Source organism: Mesoplodon mirus, assembly GCF_964341445.2.
Source record: "Mesoplodon mirus genome assembly, chromosome: 10".
Classification (NCBI taxonomy): domain Eukaryota; kingdom Metazoa; phylum Chordata; class Mammalia; order Artiodactyla; family Ziphiidae; genus Mesoplodon; species Mesoplodon mirus.
In genome coordinates, this window is record NC_138986.1 from 89485063 (window position 1) to 89511527 (window position 26465).

General features: G+C 38.7%; 1 protein-coding gene across 47 annotated transcripts in view; it reads left to right on the plus strand.

Annotated features, from left to right (window-relative positions):
• LOC309811099 (regulating synaptic membrane exocytosis protein 1-like) overlaps positions 1-26465 on the plus strand; it is a gene marked incomplete at both ends in the record, with an annotated part of 218126 nt that overhangs the window by 26339 nt on the left and 165322 nt on the right. For 40 of the 47 annotated variants that reach the window (XM_082633634.1, XM_082633680.1, XM_082633678.1 and 37 more), the window contains 3 exons: positions 21289-21356; positions 21945-22055; positions 24156-24255. In XM_082633634.1, the coding sequence (XP_082489760.1) occupies positions 21289-21356; positions 21945-22055; positions 24156-24255 (279 nt within the window). Of the gene's footprint in view, positions 1-3324; positions 3377-21288; positions 21357-21944; positions 22056-24155; positions 24256-26465 lie in introns of those variants that run through there. The other 7 variants (XM_082633663.1, XM_082633664.1, XM_082633669.1 and 4 more) reach the window with 2 other exon arrangements.

Here is a 26465-nt window from a genome sequence, read left to right on the forward strand (position 1 = left end):
AAAACAATAACTAGTTGTTTAATTGTGTGCATGACTTTTGTTTGTAGTCAACGTTTTCTGTGCTTTGTGATTGCCTGTTCAAACAAAGAATGAGAAAGACATAAGTTGGAGTCATTATTAGCAGGAAATCAGTCCCCAAATAGGAAGTTTGTGTCACTTTTTCCAAGTAATGGATCCTGAGTGCTTGTGAAAGAGCTGAAGGCTTTCCACGAACATGGGCCTTGATGCTGACCACAGCGCCATAGGTCGATGGTATATGTGAAGCAAGCTCACCATTGCGGTCGATGTTAGGTCTTGTATGTTCTCTCCTAAGAGAAATTAGTCTGCTGGTCTTTGGAGTGGCAGTGGTGTCACAGCTGAGTGGCAGGCTAGGAAACATGCAGCCCCAGAGAGGGATACGGGTGGTGCAAAAGGGACAGAGTGGTAGAAATGTTTTCAATGAGTAAATATTGTTGACATAAATTTCTGAATTGACGGGTGAAGTTAGGATTATTTTTCCTACTTACACGTGGACAGTGGCCTCCGTGAAGGACACTCATTACTCATTCTTGGAGTATGTGGTACCCAGATATGAGTGAAAGGTCCTTTAAAACAAGGTCAACCTTATTAGCCCCTCCTAATTTTGAGGCTCTATTTTGAATCTGTAATTAGGAAAGCTGTGTGTACCATTTCAGAGACCTTACTTGGTTTATCAAACATCTTTGGTTAGAAATAAAATTTGTTACCATGTAAGGGACTCCAGATAGTTACAGCAAATTAACATAAATGTATAAGGTGGAATGAGAAGTAGACATTAGATGGCTAGCATTCAAATGATTTTATCATTTGAAACAAGCCCATTCCAGGTGCTAAATGAGGAAAAAAAGAAATAGGAGAAGAGAAACAAAAAAGAAATATATCAAAAGTCAGGCATGACGATAGCCACATGTGGTGTAAGTAAGTGCTTTAATTCCATTGCCTATATAAGCATATAAGATCCACAGACTCCTATATTTCCTTCGAATCAAGCTCTGCAGTGCCAGGCTCAGCAGATGGACTTGGGTACATTGGTTGTTGAAGGTTTTGATTCTCCTTCCACTGGTTCTCCTTGGTATTCGTACGTCTCTAGACCCTGCTGTTTGTGCCTCTTTATGACAGAGGCACAGTGGAAGAAACCAATCCAAGCCCCATAAGTTTCGCCCCATAAACCTGCCTGGAGAATCGTCACCGGCCCCACAGGTGGCACGTGGAGGTGGATAAATGTCGGCCCCCCGGCCTCACTAGTTTCCACACCAAATCACTGGCACTTTCACAAAAGGTGGCACAACTTGGAGGTGACCTACGGATATAATCACAGCAGCTCCTACCTACCAGGTGTCATGGAAAGCTGGGCCTCCCAGTCACACGAAGCCAAGTTCAAATCCCAGCTCTGCTAGTGGTAAACCACGTGACCGTGGGCAAGTTAACTGGCTTCTCTGAGCCTCATCTGTAATATGGGGTAAATAATATTGACTTTGCCACATGCCTGTGAAAAAGAAATGAACACAATTAACATGCCTATTTATCACAAGATTTGACAGAGATTCATCCACCTAATGTTTATTTCCCTTTCTCTTTCCAGCCAGCAACCATGTGGCCAAATTTTTATTCAAGCAAGTTTATGAAAGCATACTTGGAAGTTTGGGGTAAAGAAAAAAAACCAAAGATTCTAAGTAGAGATCCCAAAGCTGTTTTTTTAAGAGGAGAAAACAATGTTCGCATTAGTCCATTTGTTTCAGGCTCATATTTTGCACTTGCTTTGGTGACGATGAGTGATCCATAGTTCAGTATTAATGTTTTCCTTATCTGGTAATTATTTTTGACCAGTATCTATAAGTTAAGCAAACACAGTGCATTTAGTTTAAATAAACAAAACTGGGTCTTAATTCTCTATTATCATTTGATCATTTCGTCTTCTAAAACAAACTAGAAGCAGCCTGCCCCGACTTTTCAATGATATTCCCTAGTGGATTAGACTAGAGAAGTTCGTTGTTTCTGGAAACTGAATGATATACCACAATAAACATGACATTGGAGCAGCGACATCATTTCAAAGCAGCTGTTCTGTGGTATATGGTCCAGGGGGATCAAGAAATGTTGGGGAGGGCTTCCCTGGTGGTGCAGTGGTTGAGAGTCCACCTGCCAATGCAGGGGACACGGGTTCGTGCCCCGGTCCGGGAAGATCCCACATGCCGCAGAGCGGCTGGGCCCGTGAGCCATGGCCGCTGAGCCTGCGTGTCTGGAGCCTGTGCTCTGCAACGGGAGACGCCACAACAGTGAGAGGCCCGCATACCGAAAAAAAAAAAAAAGAGAGAGAAGAAAAAGAAATGTTGGGGAACTGGTGAGAAGATGGTGATCCCGTCTCAGTGAGAAAAGTATAGTGGACCGTGAGTTGTGATTGCACAGTCATCAGAGACCTGCATCTTTAAAAATACTGGAGCTATGAGCCCACCCCATTGCCCTCGACTCCTGGCTACACCAGTTTGGGTTGTCCTTTTGCCCCCTGGAGACGATCCCCGGTGAGCGCTCGGCTGGCCGGCTGGCACAGCTGGACAAAGCGCTGTGTCCTACTTCCGGCAGTTGCTCACGCATTCCTGGCTTAAGCTTCCTTCTGCCAGTCGTCCTTGGGCTGAGTAAGGTCTCAGGTAAGGAGACTGAAGAGGGAACGATGGGTTTCACCGGGCTTGGCAGGACCACGGCCAGGGAATGAGATAGGACCCAAATCATCTTAGGTGAGTGCTCTGGGGTCCAGCAGGGGGCTGCTGGCCTTTGTCATCTTAGCCCCTGGGTGTCTCCATGAAATGTCCCTGGGGGGATAAGAGGAGGGCCTTTTCAAGCCTCTGCCTGAGTTTTCTCTCCAGTGCTGGCTTTAAGGGACCACTGTGTTTCAAGTCTCTGCCTGCAGGAAGGTAGCATCGTCTGCGCATTGTTTTAGGAAATGGTTAATCAGGGACCTACTGGAGCTTTGGTGTTTGCTAGAGTGGGGACCTCTTTAGCATAGCACAGCGCACTATAGATCAGTAATGCGGTGCTCATTGAGGATCTGCACGCTGCAGAGATCTGTTTTGATGACAGCAGAACTTATGGCCTTGTTTAGTGTCACCGTTGTATAATGTTGGACACTACAGGCATTTTTTTTTTTTTTTGGTTTTGGTTTAGAATGCAAGGACCACAGGGGCTGTTATTTAACATTTCTTTTGCACTTCCGTGGATTACTTGTTGTGTTGTGAATTTGCTGCCGTTGCTAGCTACAATTTAGTGATCTGATGCCAGCAGCCTCTGTTTAACTCCTCTGATGCTGCCGTTATGCTTGCTGGGTTTCTACAGCTTCTACTCTGTACGTTGCACTCAAGAACAGGTAAACTAAGCTCTAATATTAATCTTATGCATAAATGTAAAATTAACAGAATATTTGTTTAATTATCCAAAAGAGTAAGATATTAAAATGCTTCATTTAGATTCTATCAGTAGAGAATAAGGCATGTTTTGCTTTGAACATGGAAATTACACAGATATGTTATCATTTTGAAATGCAGTGGTAATCCTCTAGTTGCATTATATGAAGTTATTTTCATGTTTTAAATGAATATCTGAAGTGTACATTTCGTTGTCTACAATTTAGTATTTAACTCTCGACTTGATGTATGTACAATAGACAATTAAGTCAGAAAGTATGTATTTTCCTTTCTGATTGACCCAAGGCAGTTGTTTTCCCTGTTTACTGAATTTTGCTGAAATCAGAAAGCTTCATAGTTTAATCTTCTTAAAAACAGAAAGTTGTAAGTTTGTCTGTAGATTGTTATTTCGAAGTGTTTAGACAAAGGCTGCTGAGGGCAGGTTTCCCGTGACCGACAGCCCTGATTTTAGAGCACGTCGTGGAAATACCTATGTTTTTATGCGACGTTAAGCTGTGGACTGAAGGGAAACCTGCTCGAATAAGGGGACCAGAGAGCCCAGACAGAAAGGGCAAGGCAGTGCTTTGGGTGTGGCAGATTCGGGTGTGTGGCCTTGGACGACAGAGCAAGCCCTCCTGGTCCCTGTTTCCATCTGCCAGTTTGATAAGGACTCTGCTGGTCTTCTCAGTAGGGATGGAATCACATTTTTCAGGTGCTCAAGATCATCTGATGGTGATGTCTGTGCAGAAAGAGAGCCTACTGTTAAGGTTTTAAAGGGATGCAGTCTTCTTAATAAAGGGGGACCATAGAGCTCTTTTGGCCTTTCCTTCCCTTCACAGCATTTTAGCAGCTGAGGCTTTTCTGAAAGGGAGCTTATGGCTTTTATGAATTGAACTGGTAAATCTCTGGGCTCCGTTGAGAGTCTTTTGCCAAATAGGCGTTGAAGAGTTTGCAGTGTCCTGAGGGCACCTGCTGGCAGGTGGCCGCCCAGGGTGGGGAGGGGTGGGAGGCACCGCGGTCCCGCGGCAGCAATGCGGTGCTGATGCAGAGGTGCAGGTTCTGGATGCCTGCCAGGGATGCAGGCCATCCTCCCTCCCAGGCACAGTGTGTGCTCTTAGGGCAGCTTCCGCCTGCTCTTCTCAGCAGAGGACTTTCAAGAGGTCCCCTTCTGCGGAGGGCAAGCTTAGGATCCAAAGACCAGAGGCAACTGGAAGAGCAGCTTCTAGCCACCTCCCCCTTGAGAAAGTGTGAAGCAGTTGTTGCTGCCTGTCCAGGGCTAGTTCCCGTCCATGAGTCTAGACACCGTAAGTGTTGCTTTGGGGAGAACAGAAGCGTTTGATTGCACATTGAGCCGCGTGCTTGCAGGGTGGCGGATCATCCCTCGCTGATGAAGATGGTGAATCCTGTGTTCACGGTCCTCATTAGTGGGTCTGGGTGACGGTCAGCCACCCTTAGGGGAAGCCTGAGGCCCGGATGTTTCTGCTCCCTCCCTGTGTGTGAGCGATGAAGGGTGAACAGCGTGGTGGACCTCTGTGTCCAGCTCTGAGGAGCCTGTCTGTGTGACTTACAGTCTCCACACATGCACGTAGGAGGGCAGTGACTTTATGAGTCACGTGATTCTCCGTAGGGCAGAAGATGGTCCGCTCAGGTCTCTCCCAACTTTCTGACTTTACGTGGTGCAGTTAGTCGTTGTGCATGGTTGCAAAGCTCTTCAGGAAAAGGAGATCTTCTCATTTTCAAGGCTGTCTGGGAATGTTCCTGAGGAGAGCTCCATCAGAGGAGTGAAGGAAGGATTTGGGAACCGAAGACGAAAATCTCAGTGAACAGCAAGTGTATATTCTTCCCTATAATTCTCCAGATAATCCACACACTTTTAATAAATAAAATAAATACTTTCTGTTCTTCTCCATTTTCGAAGGCCAGGGAGATTGGGAAGAAGCACGTCAAATGACAACATAGAGGAATCAATGAAAGAACTAGCAGTTATCTTGTCATAATATCAATAATTAAGGAGACTTAATTATCTTGCCTGTAACTTGCAGGCTAGTGAAATGGGTTTAGTTTTTGGACAGCCTGCTTCAAGTAGGCGATCTTTAGTCATTAAGAAGGGAATTGTGGTAATCATGTAACGAGTTGGTCAATCTGTTGCAGAAATGCAACCAAGAACTTTGAATGCCTAGTTAATTTAAATTAGTTGTTTCAGAGGAGGTTTTATATGAGTTGTATACATTTTAAAGACCTGGCAGATAAATTCTGAAAAACTCTAAACATTGAACAAATGTTAAAGCTGACTTCAGAGAAAGGGGGCATATTGATAGTAACAGATGGTAGATTCTAGCAAACATGTTCTCAATAGGATAAGATCTGTCATAGATTTTAGACTTACTAATAGCTTTTGAAGGGTTTTTTTTTTGTAACAAGAAGCTGTTAGCCTTGCAATGTTTTTTTCTTTCTCTCTCTCTCTCTCTCTTTTTTTTTTTTTTTCTCTAGAGAATGCTTAGCCCTTGAAGCTTACTCTTAACTTCTAAGCAGGTCCAAATTGGAACAATTTTTTATCCACTTTCAAGTTTTACTTTTATTTAAAGATTATGTTTTCTCATAACTTATTTAGATTATATAAAGTTTATTACTTCTTCTATACTTTCCCTTTTAGCAATGTCTTTGAAATCAAGGCACTTGTCAGTGAAGAGTAGCACGTCGATATATAGTATTTCTCTTGCCTATTGATATCCAAGGCTTTTAAAAATATGCTTTATTAGAGTCTTGATAGCTCACAAAATTGCTTTCTGATGTGAATTCCCTTGCCCTCTGTATGTAACCAGAAAGTTCATTTTCCCTGAGTATGGTTTCTGCTTTTCCTGAGTGTCTAGCTTAAATAGGGTTCTTAATTCAAGCCTCCCGCTGAGGCTGGGGCCCTGCAGGAGAGGATCATTCCGGGAGCTAGAGGAAAGGCACCTGGGAAGTATTGCAGGTCCCAGGCTGAGTCACTTCTTCATCCAGACTCATGAATCCTTTGCTCTTAATTTGGGTACAGATCATGGACCCTTAAGAGAAGTAGAGGATGCAACGTGCTCTCCCCAGAAAAACACTTAGGCACACAAAACTTTACACACAATCTTAAGGAACTTATGGATCTCCTGAGTCTAATCAGAGACCGTGTACAAGGGCTCACATAACCCAGGTTATAAAGCTTTCCTTAAAGATCACAAAAGCAAAGTACTTGACCTTCGGTGGTAGAAAAAGTCCTGCTTACCTGAAGGTAACCCATTTCTCTTCCACAGTTTGTGGATAAGCCTGAGGTCCTCCAGCCACTGTGCAGGAATGGGGGAGAGGGGCAGGGCCCCTGCCAGTGGGTGCTGGCTGGGGTGAGCAGAGTCCCTGGCCCACTGGAGATGGGCCCCAGGGCCCAGGCCCTGCCTGGGAAGACCTGCTTCAGAATGCTATTGCTTAAAATAACTTAATTACCATTTGATATTTTCGTGAGCTCTGTTATTGCAGGTCATAGTAGAAAAAAAAATCCTTTCCAAGCTTAACTCTCTACAAGATAAATAAATGATTAGATATATTGATATAGGTAAATTGATTAGGAATGACTGAAAATTGAAATATAACAAAGCACGCCAGCATTATTTCACTGCACCTGGAGGGCCGACCAGGGCTTGTTTCTGTTCCATACGGCTTGACAGAGACTAGTTTTTTCCTGACAAGTTAAGTCTCTTTGACCAATATGCTGTGATGCTCTGATTTCAGAGGCTAGTCTTATTCTAGCTCAGATGCATAGTTATAGAAATCTCTGTGTAAGGTTTGCTTTAGTCTCTGAGATTTTACTGTAATCAGCTATTCAGTGAAGGCATGAAAGTGATACAACAATTGAGCACGAATTAAAAGTCTCCAAAATATTGGTTTAATCTGAAGGCCCTTAGAGGACTAGTGAGAAACCCAGGTTTTGTCCTGAGGAGAAGAATCCCTCTTTGGAGTTTTTGCTTGAAGTCGTGCCTTTTGAGTTTGCTGTACAGAATCTCTGAACACACTGTATTTAGTCTCCACCAGCCCTGGCTGCTTTTACAAAGGTCGATGGTGGTGGTACATTGTTTGTGTCTATGACTTAAAAGCACATCTGGATATTTGATCTCAAATGTGATGCAATGATAATTACACTGAACAGAGATGGTAGCAGGCCCAAAGTAAGTGTGTGTGTGTGTGTGTGTGTGTGTGTGTGAGTGTGCATGTGTAATTTTTGTCATTAAAACTATTTGTGCATCACTTTGGAAAACAAAACAGAACTATCAAAATTCTTAGTAAAAAGTAAAATTGTAAAGGCTAGCAAGATGTTGTCTTTCAATGTTTCAGCCCCTTCCCACAGTAGAAAATGCAAACTAGCCAAGCAAGAGTAATAGAGAGTTTCTCATTTGAAAAATAAGTATTTAACCATTAAAATACAGTTGGAACAATTACCTTAATCCAAGTTCTCTAAAACTATATTTCGAATATGAATAATAAGCCATTTTTACCTAAAACTAAATGCTACTTACCGTCTTGCCAGGTAGAAAGAAAATGAGGTTGAGTTTGGGAGATGCTACTGATTGACTCATTTTAAAATGGAGATGAGCCTTTAATTTGATTTAAAGTATGTATTAGATAAACCTCTGTGTATTGGGGGAAAGTTTAAGGTAAACTCTGATTTTTTTCTTAACATTGGAACAATTATAATCACTATAGTATCTTGGTATTTCTTGTAGATTCTGTTCATTTCTCCAGCCCCTTCTTGCTGTGATCAGGAAGGCATTTTAGCTAAAATATAGGTTTCTTTATATGGAAATAGGTGCAGTATAATGATCTTATGCTGTTAAGATCATTGAAGTTATTTGATCAATCTTGAATGTGCTCATATTTATTGGGAGAAATTATTTAAAGATTTTTTATGGATTTATAAAATTTGCATTAGAAAACACACGTGAAAAAAAATATATATTTTTAAAGAAGATGTTGGGGGTAGGAGTTTATTAATTAATTTATTTATTTTTGCTGTGTTGGGTCTTCGTTTCTGTGTGAGGGCTTTCTCTAGTTGTGGCAAGCGGGGGCCACTCTTCATCGCGGTGCGCGGGCCTCTCACTATCACGGCCTCTCCTGTTGCAGAGCACAGGCTCCAGATGCGCAAGCTCAGTAGTTGTGGCTCACGGGCCTAGTTGCTCCATGGCATGTGGGATCCTCCCAGACCAGGGCTTGAACCCGTGTCCCCTGCATTGGCAGGTGGATTCTCAACCACTGCGCCACCAGGGAAGCCCCAAAATATTGTTTCTAACATTATTGAAATAACATTCAATTTAACCATTTCATGAAGGAGTTAAAGGTAATTTCAATTTTCAGATTCAATGTCACTGAAAATTTTACATATCAGTGCTAACAGCGCTCAGTTTCAGTTTTTTCACCAAATATCTGTTAATTTCTTAATTTAATTCTGTTACATACTCAATCCCCTAGAAAAGATAGTTTTGTTTGCTTTGCTTTGTTCTTACTTGAGAGACATCAATTTTGGTAAGAATCTTTGGAAGGCAATTTAGCCACTCTGTATATAGGACATTATACAAAGAGCAATTAACCCTATATTTTCCTTTTTTTGTACTGCATTCACAAAACTGTCAAAATATAACATTCAAAGAGAGAAAATAAATAATATTTATAGTACATGAATCCTTACTTTAATACCTGATAAGTCTAAAACAGTTTTTGATAAAGTTACTACATGTTTCTGTTTTTCCTAGTATTGATGAGTAATGACTTAATTTTGGAATTGTGGAAACTCAACCTCAAATCCCTGATGGCTGAGTTTTCAAATATGCTGCATATTTGCCAGCCACCTTGTTATTCATGCTATGCATTTATATTATCTTAATTAAAATATTTCTCATCAGAATTGCAGCTTACTGTCTTTTTTGTTGTTGTTTTAAAGCAGGAAGGCAGAAAAGAGTGTTTCATCTTGTTTTCATAAAAGTTTATATGACATAAAGTCATTTGTTTAGTTGTCGCCTAATGGATATTGTTTTTTTGTTGGTTTGTTTTTTGTTTTTAACATCTTTATTGGAGTATAATTGCTTTACAATGGTGAATCAGTTTACGTATACATATATAACAAAGTGAATCAGTTATACATTTACATATATCCCCATATCTCTTCCATCTTGCATCTCCCTCCCTCCAACCCTCCCTATCCCACCCCTCTAGGGGGGCACAAAGCACCGAGCTGATCTCCCTGTGCTATGCGGCTGCTTCCCACTAGCTATCTATTTTACATTTGGTAGTGTATATATGTCCGTGCCACTCTCTCACTTTTCCCAGCTTACCCTTCCCCCTCCCTGTATCCTCAAGCCCATTCTCTAGTAGGTCTGTGTCTTTAATCCCGTCTTGACCCTAGGTTCTTCATGACCATTTTTTTGTTTTGTTTTTTAGATTCCATATATATGTGTTAGCGTACGGTATTTGTTTTTCTCTTTCTGACTTACTTCACTCTGTATTACAGACTCTAGGTCCATCCACCTCACTACAGATAACTCAATTTCATTTCTTTTTATGGCTGAGTAATATTCCATTTTATATATGTGCCACATCTTCTTTATCCATTCATCTGTTGATGGACACTTAGGTTGCTTCCATGTCCTGGCTATTGTAAATAGAGCTGCAATGAACATTGTGGTACTTGACTCTTTTTGAATTAAGGTTTTCTCAGGGTATATGCCCAGTAGTGGGATTGCTGGGTCGTATGGTAGTTCTATTTTTTAGTTTTTCAAGGAACCTCCATACTGTTCTCCATAGTGGCTGTATCAATTTACATTCCCACCAGCAGTGCAAGAGGGTTACCTTTTCTCCACACCCTCTCCAGCATTTATTGTTTCTAGATTTTTTGACGATGGCCATCTGACCGGTGTGAGATGATATCTCATTGTAGTTTTGGTTTGCATTTCTCTAATGATTAATGATGTTGAGCATTCTTTCATGTGTTTGTTGGCAGTCTGTGTATCTTCTTTGGAGAAATGTCTATTTAGGTCTTCTGCCCATTTTTGGATTGGGTTGTTTGTTTTTTGATATTGAGCTGCCTGAGCTGTTTATATAGTTTGGAGATTAATCCTTTGTCCGATGATTCATTTGCAAATATCTTCTCCCATTCTGAGGGTTGTCTTTTCGTCTTGTTTATGGTTTCCTTTGCTGTGCAAAAGCTTTTAAGTTTCATTAGGTCCCATGTGTTTATTTTTGTTTTTATTTCCATTTCTCTAGGAGGTGGGTCAAAAAAGATCTTGCTGTGATTTATGTCATAGAATGTTCTGCCTATGTTTTCCTCTAAGAGTTTGATAGTGTCTGGCCTTACATTTAGGTCTTTATTCCATTTTGAGTTTATTTTTGTGTATGGTGTTAGGGAGTGTTCTAATTTCATTCTTTTACATGTAGCTATCCAGTTTTGGATATTGTTTTAACATCAGTTTATTATGTTACCTGGTAAGACAGTTGTGTTCTCAGAGCTACTCACAGTATCAAAATGTTGAGGGCATGTAGACCCTTAACCAATTTGTTTAGTTTGTTTTTGTGCTTTTAAATTTCTCTGTCCCTTTCCCTGTGAATTCTTATTGATGCCAGTGTGTTTGTCTGTAGCAACCCTTACTTGCTCTTTTACAATGTGCATGTTCAGTGGTCCTGTGGAGTCGAATGCCAGAGAAACTGTCTTATGATTGTGACTAAAATTATGAGTGAAGGCCTACTGGGTTTTTGAATGAATTAAGTCTGGGAGCTCAGATTTGTGATATTGGTTTTTGCCAGAAGAGAAGCCTTTTTCACTTGCTTTCCATTCTTCGGCAAGCTTCCCAAGTAAGGTACAATAATTTGCTGTTTACTGAATGCTGTGGTTTAAGCTTGAGACAAGCTAACATCTGTACATCAATTGTATTTTAGCTATTTCTCATGGCAGGAAAGATATTTTGAGATTGATGGATGGAAAAATCTATATTTTAATGAAAGAAGGGTTTACAATAAATATATTAAATAATGTTTTGTGCATATTCATTCAGTTTTATTTTAATTCCCACTTTAAAGTCTACCTTTGTACAAAAAGTGACAACGTTTCTACCAAATGTAAAAATACAGCCACATGGAATCAGTGAAAAACATGTAGAAAAGATCCATGAGAGAGAATGAAGATAGACATTTCAGCTGTAGATTTAACCATAAACATCCTAATACATGTGCTTTGAGAAAAATGTTATTAGTTAAAAGTGTATAGCATTGGGCTTCCCTGGTGGCACAGTGGTTGAGAGTCCGCCTGCCGATGCAGCGGACACGGGTTCGTGCCCTGGTCTGGGAAGATCCCACATGCCGCGGAGCGGCTGGGCCCGTGAGCCATGGCTGCTGAGCCTGCACGTCCGGAGCCTGTGCTCTGCAACGGGAGAGGCCACAACAGTGAGACGCCCGCGTACCGCAAAAAAAAAAAAAAAAAAAAAAAAAAGTTTAGCATCCATAACACGAAAGTAAACCAGTTGTAGGAGTGCTCACTCATTTGTCCTGATACGGACACCAGAAAGACGTTTCTTGCGTGTGGTTTCATGGAGAAGATGCTCAGTAGCAGCAGCGTTGTCTGCGTGATGATCTGTATAATACATAACATGTTGAAGGACAACATGGTAAAAGAACAGTGGGACAGAGGTGGGATACAGCGCAGCCCGGGCACATCGCTGGTGGTCTGGGTGAATGCACAGCTAGATTTTAGAACAGCTAAATGGATTCACTGCATCTCCCTCACCAAGACCTCTGTGCACATTATTGTTTTGAGCTAAACATTTCAGAAATATCCAGGGACAGGGTGTTCCTGAATATGTCCTCCCTGATCTGGGCTTGGGTACGTCAGTGCAGCTGGGTGACTGTGGAGTTCTTTGTTTAAACAGCCAGCGTCCTGGGCGCCCTGAGTGGAACCCTGTCCTTCTCAAGACGGCACCTGACCTATGAGCAGCCAGGAAACCACCTTGAGCACTTTGAAGGCCGGTGAGGCATCCTGATGGTTTAAAGTAACAAGCTTTGGTATGAACGTTTAATCTAAGAGGACGATATTTTGTAATTATTATATTGGAAATGTAATTCTGGACTCATTCATCCCAACCTTAAATATTCAGGGCCTCTGGGAGAGAATCCCTTTCCCGTGTCAGTGGTTTCAGCTCCTCTGAAGTGAGATGTCTTGGTAATTAGCAGTGCGTATCCTGTGCACATGTGTTTGTGAGGATGCCTCTTCCCTCCGTGTGCTTTGTGCTTTTTTACTTGCATCGCTTGCTCCCGTCACCTGGAGTGGGCACCCAGCTGAAAGGTGGTGACATTGGACAGCTTGGCCACTTTGGTGCTGTGGCAGAGATCTAGCCCAGTGACCTTGCAGTGTTTTGCTACCCGGTTTCCCGTGACTATAATTTTGAAGGTGTACTTACCAGTTTTCTCTAGAATAACATGGAGGCATAAAATGTTCTCCAAATTGCTATGCCTAGTGATTTCCCACCACCAGTCAAGGAACTTCCAACTTAAAAAAAAAGTCCTGCAGTAGATCTATAAATTATTTGCTTGCATAGCCAAAATAAAAACAAAGACAAACAAACAACAAAAGAAAAGAAAAAAAGGAGAAAACCCCCCAATATTTATGGTAACTGACTTGGCGGGAGGAAGCTCTGGTTTCAAAACATCTGTTTCTGTTACCAAAATGTTTGCTAGAGTGAACTTATTTTCTACTATTTTATAGCTTCACAATATATTTTTTATTTTTATTATTTTTTTTAAATTTTTATTGGAGTATAGTTGCTTTACAGTGTTGTGTTAGTTTCTGCTGTACAGCAAAGTGAATCAGTTATACGTATATATATATATATATATATATACCCTCTTTTTTAGATTTCCTTCCCATTTAGGTCACCACAGATCATTGAGTAGAGTTAGTTCCCTGTGCTATGCAGTAGGTTCTCATTAGTTATCTATTTTATACATAGTAGTGTGTACGTGTCAGTCCCAATCTCCCAGTTCATCCCACCCCTCCTTCCCACCTTGGTATCCATAAGTTTGTTCTCTACATCTGTGTCTCTATTTCTGCTTTGCATATAGCTTCACAATATATTTTTAAATGGTAAGCAGTATCAAAAGAACTTCCGTTTTGTTCTGTATACCCTCAAAATTCATCTTTGTCATCATTTGAGTATTATTCTTGTTATTTATATCATTAAAACCAGGATAGTGTATTGATCTCCCTAATTTTCTGTCTCTGGGATGTAAAGGCAGGTGGAAGTTGATTGGACTGTCAGGATTATTGCAGTGAATGCTGTTTTGCTAGGGTTGCCTGGGCATGAGGTCTGGATGAAGACTCGCGTTTTCCTTGATCAGAGATATTTGCATCCAGAGTTCTTTCTTGTAATGTCTGTGCTGTGACCTCACCCAGTGCTACAGCTTCTGAAACCTTCAGGTAACACCCAGTCCCCAGACAATGAAAACAAATAAACCCCGGTTTTTTCCACAGGGTTTCCTGGCTGGTTGTTCCGAGACTTTGCACGTGACAGCTGGTCTGCCTGTGAATGGAGTGCTCAGTGTCACAGAGGAAGCCTGGTCAGTTGGAAAGTGGCAGGGACACCTCCCTCCTATAGGCAGCAGCCTCCCCCCGCCATGAAGGGTCCTGGTGCTGGGAAAAGGGAAGCAGCGTCCCTAAGATTGTGAATTCGGGGATCTTCCCCCAAGGGTGCTTTGCTACGCTTTCTATGTGTAGATTCTGGGGAAGAAATGGCTCAGTCATGGGGCCTCAAACCATGTTTACGCATGAAATTTATTTTTCTCTAAACTATGCTCCATGCACATCCTTTTGCACTGTCATCAGTGAACTCAGACCTTACTTTAGGTACATGTGTATTGTTATGTAATATGGATAATAAATACAGTCTGCTCTAGATTTCCTGAGGACCATAAGCATCCTTATTTTATTGTTCTAGGACACAAAAGTGTGTGTGTGTGTGTGTGTGTGTGTGTGTTTTCTGTTGTTGTTGCTCAGAACTTTCAGAAATTTGAATTTACTGACTTCTTTGGAAGCCTGTGGCATCAGGTCTATGTGGAGGTAAAGGACACAGACATCACTGCTGTGGGAGTATTTCTGAACCCTGAAACTTCACAGAATCTCAAAAATATAAATTTCTGTGACCTTTAAAATTAGGAAAATCAAACTGTTTACTCTCTGAAATAGCTTTTTATTTCTCCATGTCTTTTAGGCCATTTAAAGTAAATCCACAAAATTTTCTGTGCTTTCCCAAGGCCCCAGCATCCAGAGCGACCCTGTTACAGATTTAAATTTACAGGTTTTTTTCTTAAAACCATCAATCTTGTTATGATGTAGATTATTTTGTTAGGAATATAAGCTAAAAAAAAGGGAATATTGGAAAGTTAGGAATCTTATAGCCTATAAGTTTAACCTATATTAAGCCTATTTTAATATAAATATTAAAATATATTCCATAACTAATGTCTGTATGAGAGAATTTTAAGATAATACAGGCTGGTTTCAAAAAAAAACATTTTCAGGGATATCTTTGAGTCATCAGAGAAAAAATACGAAGAGATAAAATAACCTACTTGTTTCGTGATATGGAAGATTTCATTCACAAATATGTTGCTTATACACCAAAAGCGTTTTATTTTCTCACATGAAAATATGATCATATAAAGAAGAAGTGACAAAATGCTTATTTTCAGATGAAGGGTACATTGCGCAACCTGGTCAGATTAATTACTTCAGATATTTGGGGTTAGGGTAATCTGTATACATCTCAATGTATAGACAACCTCACTAAAAAGGTAGCCATTTTCTCAATCCCCTGGGCTCCCCCCAGCTTTGTGGAAATTAACAGGCAGATTCCCACCACTGTTTGTGTGTGTGATGGCTCCTTTTCTCACCCTGTAACAATCAGGGTTAAAGAAATATTCCTTTCTTTTGAGCACTTGATCATCTGTTGTTACCAGGCCAATTAATCATTTTTATAAACAGAGTGACTTTAACATTTTTCTAAGCCCATTTCGAGTCGTCCAGTAGAAAGATTACTGATACTACTTGTATTTTAGCTATGATTGCTATCTAACTATCAGTCTGATCTCTAACACTGTGATTTCTTATTCCTAATCTCGATTATGTAATTAGACAATACAATCTATTTCTAAAGTCCTTTACAGTTTACAAAACTGGCATATCTCATTTAAGCCTCATGGAACTTTTGTGAGGAAATGGCATCATCCCCATTTTATAGAAGAGGATGAGGATTATAGAAATGAAGAGATGGTATCACGATAATGCCCCTGATATGGCACGGTTAGGGTGAGACTCACAAGTCTCTAGCTTCCAGTGCAGTGCTCTTTTTACACCACAGCTGGTTTTTATATGTTTTATAGAAACAACATAATTTTAAATATTAGGTTAGATGATACTGTTAACAGAGAAATTAAAATATAGGGAGGTTCTCTGACTAGTCAAGGTTTCAAAAAAGTAAACTGTGGGGCAGAAAAAATATTATTACGTGATGTTAGAATTGACAGAAACACTTATCAGTGTTATCACTGGAAATACTTTTCAGTGCATATTTTTACACTCCAGTGGCCGCTGGCATTTCTGGGGTGCTTTACAGTTTATATAGCACTTCACGTGCATTATCTCATCCTACCCTCCAAAGAACACTGGGATGCTATAGAAGTTATTATCTCCAAAGTTGAGGGATTAATTGATACGATGGAGCTCAGAATTCAGCCAGAAGTGTTGATTCTGAGTTGCACGTAACTGCTTTGTAGAATTGTGTGGTGGTCGGGTTGACATTCCCAAAATTAGCTCTCAAATTCGCCAAACAATACATATAACCACCTCTACCAAATATGCTTACAAAATTCTCCTTTCCCAGATCATCTACCAGCCTTCTTGCTCGTGCCCTAAGATTATAAATCACAGAGACAACATCGCAGGTCCTCAAGCAAATATTTAATCTTTCTCTAGAGATAATTCAACTCTGGAGGTTCTATTCAATATAAATAATTTCTGAATGCAAACATCTTTGACACCTCATTAACTTAATAACTAAGAGTTGATGCATTTACTTGAACTGTCAAATTAATAAACCAAAGAGAGAGAGAGACGGTGGTATTATTGGTTCTATGATAGAAACAGAGCACATTGTGAACAAATGAGGATTTTGAAAGCGAAACTTGTAAGGTGCATTTGGAGAGCAGCTACTTTTAACAAATCCCTAAAAGCTGGAGACAGTGTAATTCTTCCAAGGAATGACAGTTGGTGTGTGTGACCTGGGCCAGCACCAGAATCTGGTGTTCCTTAGAATTATTCCAGTTCCTTAGAATTATTGAAAAGGTTTTTGCTTGAAGACCACTAGTTTGGAGATGCCACCAGCCCTGCCTCAGGCCTTGCGTTCAGGGGACACAAATCTGCGACTTAATTACACAGCATTTGCCATCAAATTGTGGAGTGGACATTGGATTCTGAATGAAATCACCAAAAAATATTTGAGGACCAAAACTCTTCTATACTAGGAACTTAGACGGACAGGAATTCGATTGTGAATGACAAGTTACTGATTTTGCATCCGTACACGTAGTATTTATTACTTCACAGATTATGTGGTTAATGATTAAATTTAACACATACATGTTCCCATTTTATTTTAATGTCTGGATACTAAATCCTATTAAATAATATTTGTTTCTTATCCCTGACTGTTAAATAAACTTTGGTAAATTTAGGCTTTCTGGGGCTCTGCTGTATAGAAAATTATTGCTGACTGATTTCACAGTTAGCTCCATTATTGTATATAATTTCAGGGTAGGAGTGAATATACTTGCCCTTTGCAGGCATAGAACTCTCTAAAATGAACTTCTAAAATATAAGGAAACTATTCAAAATGGCATTTTCATTATATGAATCAGAAGTTAAGATTTTACCTCAGTTCTTAGACTTCACATTTTATTTCCTGTTTATGAAAATGTCCCTGTACAGTATTAAAATGGATTAGAGTGGATATTTTTATCATATTATAACCAAAGCAGTATTTGTTAACTTGTGTGCTGATCATGGTACACAGTGTTAAAAATACTCAACTTTGTCTCAAATTAAAACCTCGTTCTTAGAACTGAGTTGGCTTTTGCATATGCACTGTGTATAGACATACAATAAATGTGTTTTTGCCCAATATTTTAATTTGTCTAGTGTTGTGCTGTAATAGAGTACCCTAGGATTCATCTAATTTTATTGAGTCTCAACATATATCCTGCTGTAGATTATAAACAAAAATAAAAGAGTACAAATTTAAAGAGGTGTATGAAAACTCTGGGAAGGACAATTCTTCTGATTTTTGGTCCATGATTTTTATAATTGTTTTGAATGGTGACAATCTGTTCTATGTAGGAAGAACAACAGATTTTTTGAGATGAGAAGTAGCAAAATTATGGATATGTATATAAATTGCTCAGAGTTACTGTGAGTTGATCTTGGAATCGGTTTGAGTCCCATCTTTTATCATCATTATAAGGACGTTAAAAATACATTATATATGTTTTCTGGTGATGGAGAAGTCCAGATTTTCTAATGCTTCAAGGCTTTGGTGTCGATAACTTTTCCTTTACTACTTGCACATTAGATGGGCATTCCACTTGGTCAATGGTAGCTGCTATGTAAACTGTGAAATAGGTATTTAATGTGTGAAATTAGTTATGGTTCTCTCCTGACAGTTTTAATATACCCATACAGACTCAACCATGCATCTGTATTATTTAGAAGGTATTTTTGTTCGTTGCCTTCGATTGGTCTTATTGGAATCCACTGTGCTTTGACATTAGCTATCACAAGGTACAAAAATTTAACTCATAGAGATGCATGTTTATGCACTGTTAACATACTCTTACCATAATGACCTGGGTTTAGGAAAAGGTAGTTCTCTTTACAGAAAGCTCATGTGTCCGTAGCTGACTTTTATTTGTGCAATGAAAGCTGTCTGCTTACTTATGAAGTGTGATTAACCTGCTTTTTCACAAGGAATAGGATAAAAGTCTGTTTTTCATGTTTTCACAAAAAAATAATGCTCAAAGTATAACACTTCATTGGACTTGGATATTTATGGACTTGCCATTTCAGTTGACAGAAGCATCTATATCCTGGATTTAAATTAATGACAATAGTAAATTTATTCCTTTACAGTTGTATCAAGCATTAGAACCAAAATGCTTTTGCATCAATTCCGTAAGCAAATACCATGCATATATCATTTTGTAGCTATGCCACCTGGCGACCAATATCTCTAATCACCTATTAGGAACGTAATCAAGGAAAATGATTTATATTAATGAAATACTAGAGTCTGAATATTTTAGGAGGGGAGTTTTATTGAGTGTCACTTCTATTAATAATACAGAAATGTGTCTTATAAAGACAAATTAGAGTGCTTAAAAAGTCAATAATATCTTTACAATTTAATAATACGTGGAAAGAAGAAACACATATAGTTTAAAACTACATATTTAGATTTTAGAATGTATTTTTTGTAAATCTTTAAGCAAAAATGATATATTTTAATGGGTGATGATGAAATTAGTGCTAAGAAAGCTGTCAAAAATTGTTCAGAAAGTGAGGGAAATGTAATTGTGTACTAAAATATATACAACTCTTAGTGTATGCTGAAATACTTAATGTCTCTTTTAGATTTACATTTATTAGTCATTTTTAGTAGAGTTCCAAAACTGAAAAACAGAATTTTTAAAGCTGCAAAATCGGTTCCATTCATGAGCACGAATGTAAGAATTTGTTCTGACTGAACACGTGAATGGCCTGGCAAGCTGTATATATACATATGTATCTCCCATCTTAAGCCAGTTAAATTAGACTCTCCATTCACGATCATTATCCTACACAGCTTACAGATGACAGAAAACCACTGCCTGAAAGCAGTCTTTTCATAATCAAGTGTGCTCAGTATCATTACCGAATTGTACTGGAAACATCACCTTTCAGCTCTTTGCATATAAAGAGCCCTTTTTGCCCAGCAAACATTCATCAGATACCAATATCTAGATTTTCTCAGGAAAAGGTGAGTGAAACAAGGTTGGACCCCCTACGAGGAGCTGGAGGATGAGCCAGCTAAGGACCCCAAGGAGTCCAGTTTCTAATATCTAAGTCAGTTCCTTCAAGACACAATGAACTGGTTCCTTGAAGCCTTTAAAATAGGAAGGATTTTTGTCATTTCTTTAAACCTTAAAGACTTCTCAAAGCAGCTTCCACCTTAATGACTAATTTTTCTTCTTCAAGCCCCACACATATCTCAGTGGGTCTATTAATTTGTCACAGTATTTCAGAATGAGTCAACATTTAATGAGTCATCAGCCTTATTACTAGGTTTGTGAAATTTTAGGGAGAAAGCCTTATGAATTGCAACAGTCTTTTGAATAATGTTGGTAGTTACTACTGAGTAGTAATTTTAATTTTATTATTATTATAAATAGTTTTTCTTTCGAGAGGAATGGTGCCATAATACTAAAGGCAAAGCAACTTTAAAAATAAGCACATGAAGTTTCACAAACAGTAAAAATAAAGGAGGAAAAAAACCTTTCCTTTTACAACTTTCCTTATATCCCATTAACTAAGGTGGTCCAGAAGAATATTAGAAATCTATAGTCGCCAAGCCATGTATACCTTTTAAAGTATATGATTATGAGAAGGATATGAACTCCATGTGGAGTAAATTTTAACAGAATATAGTTTCATAGAATATACTGCTGTTATCTACATGCCATATTTGAAGAGCATTTTAGTATTTATTGTAGGATATATATCATTCTAAGAAACTGAAGTATATGGATTTTTTTTGTGCCTGCAGATTTTAAACTTTTTTTTTTCATTTTCTATGATATTTCTTTTATGGTGCCTGAATTTGCCATGCCTGTCATCTACATTAAATTCTTTATTTATAACCTTCACAGACAGCATACAAAGCGTATTTTCCTAACAGTGAGCTAGACATCTCACTGTTAGCTGGCATGCTTTACTCACTCTCCTAATATATTTCTCTTTGAAGAAAATTTTTCATTGATTTAATCTGATATTTAAAATGTAAAAGGTCATTTATTCTCATATGGTTACCCACTCTGGCCTTTCTGCCTATGCAAATACTCACAGCATTGCTGCTTTCCATTAATTTTTTTCTTTTTTTTTTCTCGAACACTTTCTTTCACATTATATTTTGAAGCCAAAAAATCAAAATAAAGGTTCATAAGTTCATGTTTACAAAGTTAGGATTTTTTAAAGTCTTTTTTATGACTTTAGTAAAAGTGAATACTTTGTCATTTGTATGTACTCTTTTGCTGAAAGTTATTCTGGATATTTAACGTTCAACACCATGTCCTAAAAAAATGCATGCCCAGTTGTAGAGACAAGAGAATAAGTTTGAAAGATATGATGAAGTTCACAAGAGTTGAAGATGAGGCACTAAATTTTAATACTTAGTTCAGTGAATACAGTTCTAACCAACATCACTAATGCCAGTCTGTGCCTTGGCATGGGTAGTCCTCTGAGGGGAGGGGGGTGGAATAACCTAGATCTGTCTGTACTTTTTATGTGTTTCTGGACCGAGAGTAAAAGATAACCCTCCCCTTGTATGACGTGCATCTGTGGCTCACATTCATTCTGGGCGTTCGGGTCACAGCCTGTGCCGTGCAGGTGTGTATCATCCTGAGACGTACACACTCGAGATTATGATATTCATAACCCTTTACAGATTGAAAAAGTTGCATGTAAAGTATTCCTTGTCCACGTGAAAGCCATTACACTTTTCATTCTCTTCCTACTGTGCAGGTGACTTGGATTATTACTGGCTGGATCCTGCCACGTGGCATAGCCGGGAAACATCACCTATTGGCTCAGTAAGCATTCTGGGAGGGAGATTTGGGAGTTCAGGGACTATGTGTGCTGTTCGTTATCCTTTGCTGATACGTGATAGATAGTAATCTTATTCTGCTCCATTTTACATTTTATGAGAGTAAGTATTGATTTCATTTGACAGTACAGTTTTGAAGAAAAAAACAGTATCACTGAATAATAACCCATTTTAAAGTAACTAACAGCAAGTGTTAAATAACGGCCGTAGGTAGATGAGATATTATTTGGTTAATGATGTCAACATTGACAACTGAAAATATAGAATCGATTTGATTTAGGTAAGCAGATATATTTTAAAATTTCAATTCATTTCATTTCAGAACCCTATTTTAGAGAGGTACTTAGTTACTGACTACTTTTAGAACAATTTAGTATAGTAAGTACCTATTGCAAATAAAATATAGCACTAAAAGAAAATTATTATAAGTCAAAGATAGAGCCCACCAGAATAAAGAATCCCCTCAGAGTGTCCTTAAATGAGGAAATCGCACCATGCTACAACCAATAATTATGGGTCTGTAGGAAAGAAAACAGCTGGTTTATCTTTTATGACTTTGTTCATGTTTTAATAGCATCCTGTAACGTGGCAGCCGTCTAAAGAGGGGGACCGATTAATTGGACGCGTTATTCTTAACAAGAGAACAACCATGCCCAAAGAATCAGGTGCATTACTTGGTCTGAAAGTAAGTATGCTGGTTTATAATGTTCTTAAAGGCTGAATTGCAGTGTGGACTACATTCAGCAAAATTGCTGACAATGATTTTTTTTTGGTGGGGGGTGGGGGGGCCTTAGGCCAGTGATGTTACAACGTACTTTTTTTTTTTTTTTAAGAAGATGTTGGGGGTAGGAGTTAATTAATTAATTAATTAATTTTTGCTGTGTTGGGTCTTCATTTCTGTGCGAGGGCTTTTTCTAGTCGTGGCAAGCGGAGGCCACTCTTCATCACCGTGCGCGGGCCTCTCACTATCGCGGCCTCTCTTGTTGCGGAGCACAGGCTCCAGACACGCAGTAGTTGTGGCTCACGGGCCTAATTGCTCCACGGCATGTGGGATCCTCCCAGACCAGGGCTCGAACCCGTGTCCCCTGCATTAGCAGGCAGATTCTCAACCACTGCGCCACCAGGGAAGCCCACTGACAATGATTTTTAAGTATCTTCTCCTCCTCTTCAAAATAAAGTTCTTCTAGTGAATATACCTTGTTAATATATTGATGTCTTATGGTATATTTAGTACTTTTATCAGAGTAATAGTTGAAAATCATTTGCTAAAATGGCATACAGATGTCTTAGGAAGCTGCAATAAAATATAGGAAAATGAAATAATTTTTCTCTGAATATAAAGTTCAAGGACAATTTTAACATTAAAATGGTTTTAATGGAAAGTAGTAAAGTTAAATAACGTGTACATTATAATTTTATTATATCTGACAGACAACACTAAACATTATTAAAGAGATTTTTCCTAAGTGCAATAAAATTTATGGTAATATTAAAAGAGTAAAATGTATCTTTTACAAATATTATCTGACTTCTAACAGATATAATCTTTAAAAGACTAATAAATTACAAAGATGTAATTTCGGTAAGAAAAAACATATATATACATTTTGTTTTATTATGTGTGTACATGTGTATGAGTGTTGTTACGTGGTTTCATTTGCTTCCATAAACTTAAAGAAACATTTAAAGATGTTGCTTTGGGCTTCCCTGGTGGCGCAGTGGTTGAGAGTCCGCCTGCCGATGCAGGGGACACGGGTTCGTGCCCCTGTCCGGGAAGATCCCACATGCCGCGGAGCGGCTGGGCCCGTGAGCCATGGCCTCTGAGCCTGCATGTCCGGAGCCTGTGCTCCGCAACGGGAGAGGCCACAACAGTGAGAGGCCCACATACCGCAAAAAAAAAGAAAAAAGAAAAAGATGTTGCTTTAAAATTATTATTTACCAAGAGATTGTATTATAGTTGGGTGATAGTTTAACCTCTTCAAAATCATCAACTATCAATCCAACTAAAAATTTGTTATTCAGTTAATGTCACCTTATTGATTATTATCATTATTTTCTCTTGCTATGAAATAATTCTGATCACCTCCACTATCGGGCGTGACCCTAAGAATATGGATCAACCTCAACTTTTGACATTATCCCTCCCATTTTTAATTATACACATTGAGCCCCTGCATTGGGAGAAATTAAACTTAGAAACTTTCAGATGTGTTTAATTTTAGTTATGGAGGAAAATCCAGGTGAGCGTGTTAATTATTCAGTGATATAACTCAGACTTGGAGAGTTCTATTGAGTCCTATATGTACTGATGTTTCAGATGAGGAGGTCATTCGAGTGGTCAGGAGCTGAGATAAACTTAGGCTATTACTTTGGACCATGGTGAACTGCTTCCCCAAAGTGACCTGTTCTCAGTTTAAATCCCCAGTCTTCGTCTTAGACCTACATTCTACTAAAAATGTACAAAAGAGATCAACATCTCACGTCACAATGGGACATGATCTGAGTGTAGAAATTCAAGTGAATTTTTAGAAGGTAAAGAAAAAATGAATCCCAGTTAATCAACTGTGTCAAACACCTGCTGTCTGATGGTGAGGAGGGAGACCTCGTCTTTTGGGAGTGTGTTGTCCCTGGTGCAGGCTCCTTTGACCGCAAATGGATTGCACTTCATTTGTGTTCCTGCACCCCATCCTAAACACCTCACAAAAGCTGTAGGATTAATTCCTCAAACAAAGAAACTTATGTCTCAGTGTGAGTCTTGGGAACTTACAAATTTATAATTACCCAGGTTGTTGGAGGGAAAATGACTGACTTAGGACGCCTCGGTGCCTTCATCACCAAAGTAAAGAAGGGTAGCCTCGCAGATGTAGTTGGACACTTGAGAGCAGGTAAAGTTTCACTTTTAAACAGTTAAGTAATGTGTGCTCTGTGCATGGTGGTTTTCAATTTGGGGTAAGTTATTAAGTAAATAACTAATTTTAATGCATGCATACAGATTTGTTTCCCCATACGGATACTTAACTAGTAAAAGTAGGTAACTATACCTCAATGGCAGTTTGGAGAAAATGAGTAGGAATCTTATTATTTACGTAAAAATAAATAGACACAAAATGCTGAAGGATTACTAATTTTTGTAGATGGCTTCCTAATGTTGCTACAAAAATCCAAAACAGTTTAGCCTGTGCAAAAAATAATATCACTGTTTAGTCCTTTATTTTATAAGCCATAGTAGTTATTAAAGTTCTTCATAGTGGCCCCCAAACACTTATTCAGTACCAGTGATTTTAATAAAATGTAATCATAATCACATTTCTTACACAGATTATGTAATATATTATTTATTAATTTAAATGTGACCTATATTGTATTCATGCAGATGTGCTACTTCCTGGTATTTGGAAATTTACATTATGTTACTCTGTAACCTTAATATGACATAATAAAATCATGTAATATATTTAAACGTGCCATACTTAGTAGAAACATACTTTAAAATTTATTTTCAATAAACTGTTTTTTTTTTCATTTTAGTAAAAATCATATTAACATATTGTCTCCAGTTTGCTGTACTTCAGAGTTTAGTAGAAATCTTTTGGTGAGAGTGTCTGCTCACCCATTTGCCAGACAATTACAGAGAAAACAGAGTAGGTTGACCAGTCAAAGTGAGGATTAATAACCCATAGCACATGGAAAGAGAACGTTTCTAGACTGTGTTTTCAGTTTTTATACCGTAAGGTTATAATTATTGAGACCTTTATAAAAATATTCTATAACTGTTAAGGACATTTTTGTTGTAGTTGATTATCAGATATCAGTTCAAAATCATTTAGATTTTTTTCTTCGATAGAGACGTGCTCTCCAGGTATTGTATGTGGAGAAAAACCAAATGAGGGATTTTTCTCCATCTGCTATACACACAGCTTTGAATATGTGTACTGTACGCTATTGTTTCTTATCGAGGACTATTTATGATTCCATAAGAAAACAACTCAATCAGGAGCGACTGTCAATAACCTGAGTCTTTGCTTGTTTAATGACTTGAAAAGAAGCCTTGAAAACTATGAGTCCCTTGTTGTCTACTCAAGTGTAAAATACCTTTAGCTACAGAAATCTGAACTTGCAGATCAGATTATAAACATGATATCTTTTGGGTTTTTTCTTTGTGTTTTAATATAAAATTTCTTAAGAAAGTCAGTGAAGGGGTTTTTCTATATTATATATCCCTTGTAGTGATTAATTTCACTTAACACCCTTACGTGCCTAGAGTCTGAGAAACTTTAAAATGTCAGAAGCTCAACTTAAATAACTATAAAACATATAAGTGTACTTGAAGCAGTTGATGTAACTGAAGAACATATTTTTAAAAATTAGATAATATATCCTGTTTGATTTACATTATTATTTAGGAACTACTTTCCTTCTGTTTGCATATAAACAGCATTGACCTTTAAAAGTACAGTTTTCTTTTTTTTATTAGCGTGACCTTTGCAGTCCACGAATTGACCTTAGCATTTGCAGTCTTGCTGTAGCTTTTTCTACTGCTGTTCCCCTAAGTTCGTGCCCTACCCCACTGCTTGACGTAATGATCAAACCACAAACTTGACACTGACACTCTCCTTCTTAAGACCCTTCAGTGTCTCTCAGGCACCATCTGCTCAGGTCAAAGCTCTGTAGTTTGCCCCCAACTTCCAGCCACCTCCTTACCAGTCGTCTCATCCCCAGCCATGGTGGTCCACCCAGGCAGCTGTTTCCACCTCCAGGACCTGGCCAGTGCCTCTCGTGTCCGTGGTGGCTTTGCTGCTCTTGTGATCTGCCTGTTGAAGTCCTCGCCATCCTTCAAAGCTCACGTAAAGTTGCTTTAGTTCTCAAGTGTTTCCTGACATGTCCCCTGAGCAGTAACTAGTGACATCCTCCCTGGCACTCCTTCTGTTCCTCAGATGAATTCCTATCATTGCATGTAACATTTGATTAAAGGTATTCATTTCTGTATTTCTCCTTCACCAAATTTAAGGACAGGAGAAAGTCTCTTTTATCTTTGTATCCTTATAATCTACATCCCTGCCTGAAAAGAGGACTCAGATATAAATAAATATTGTTA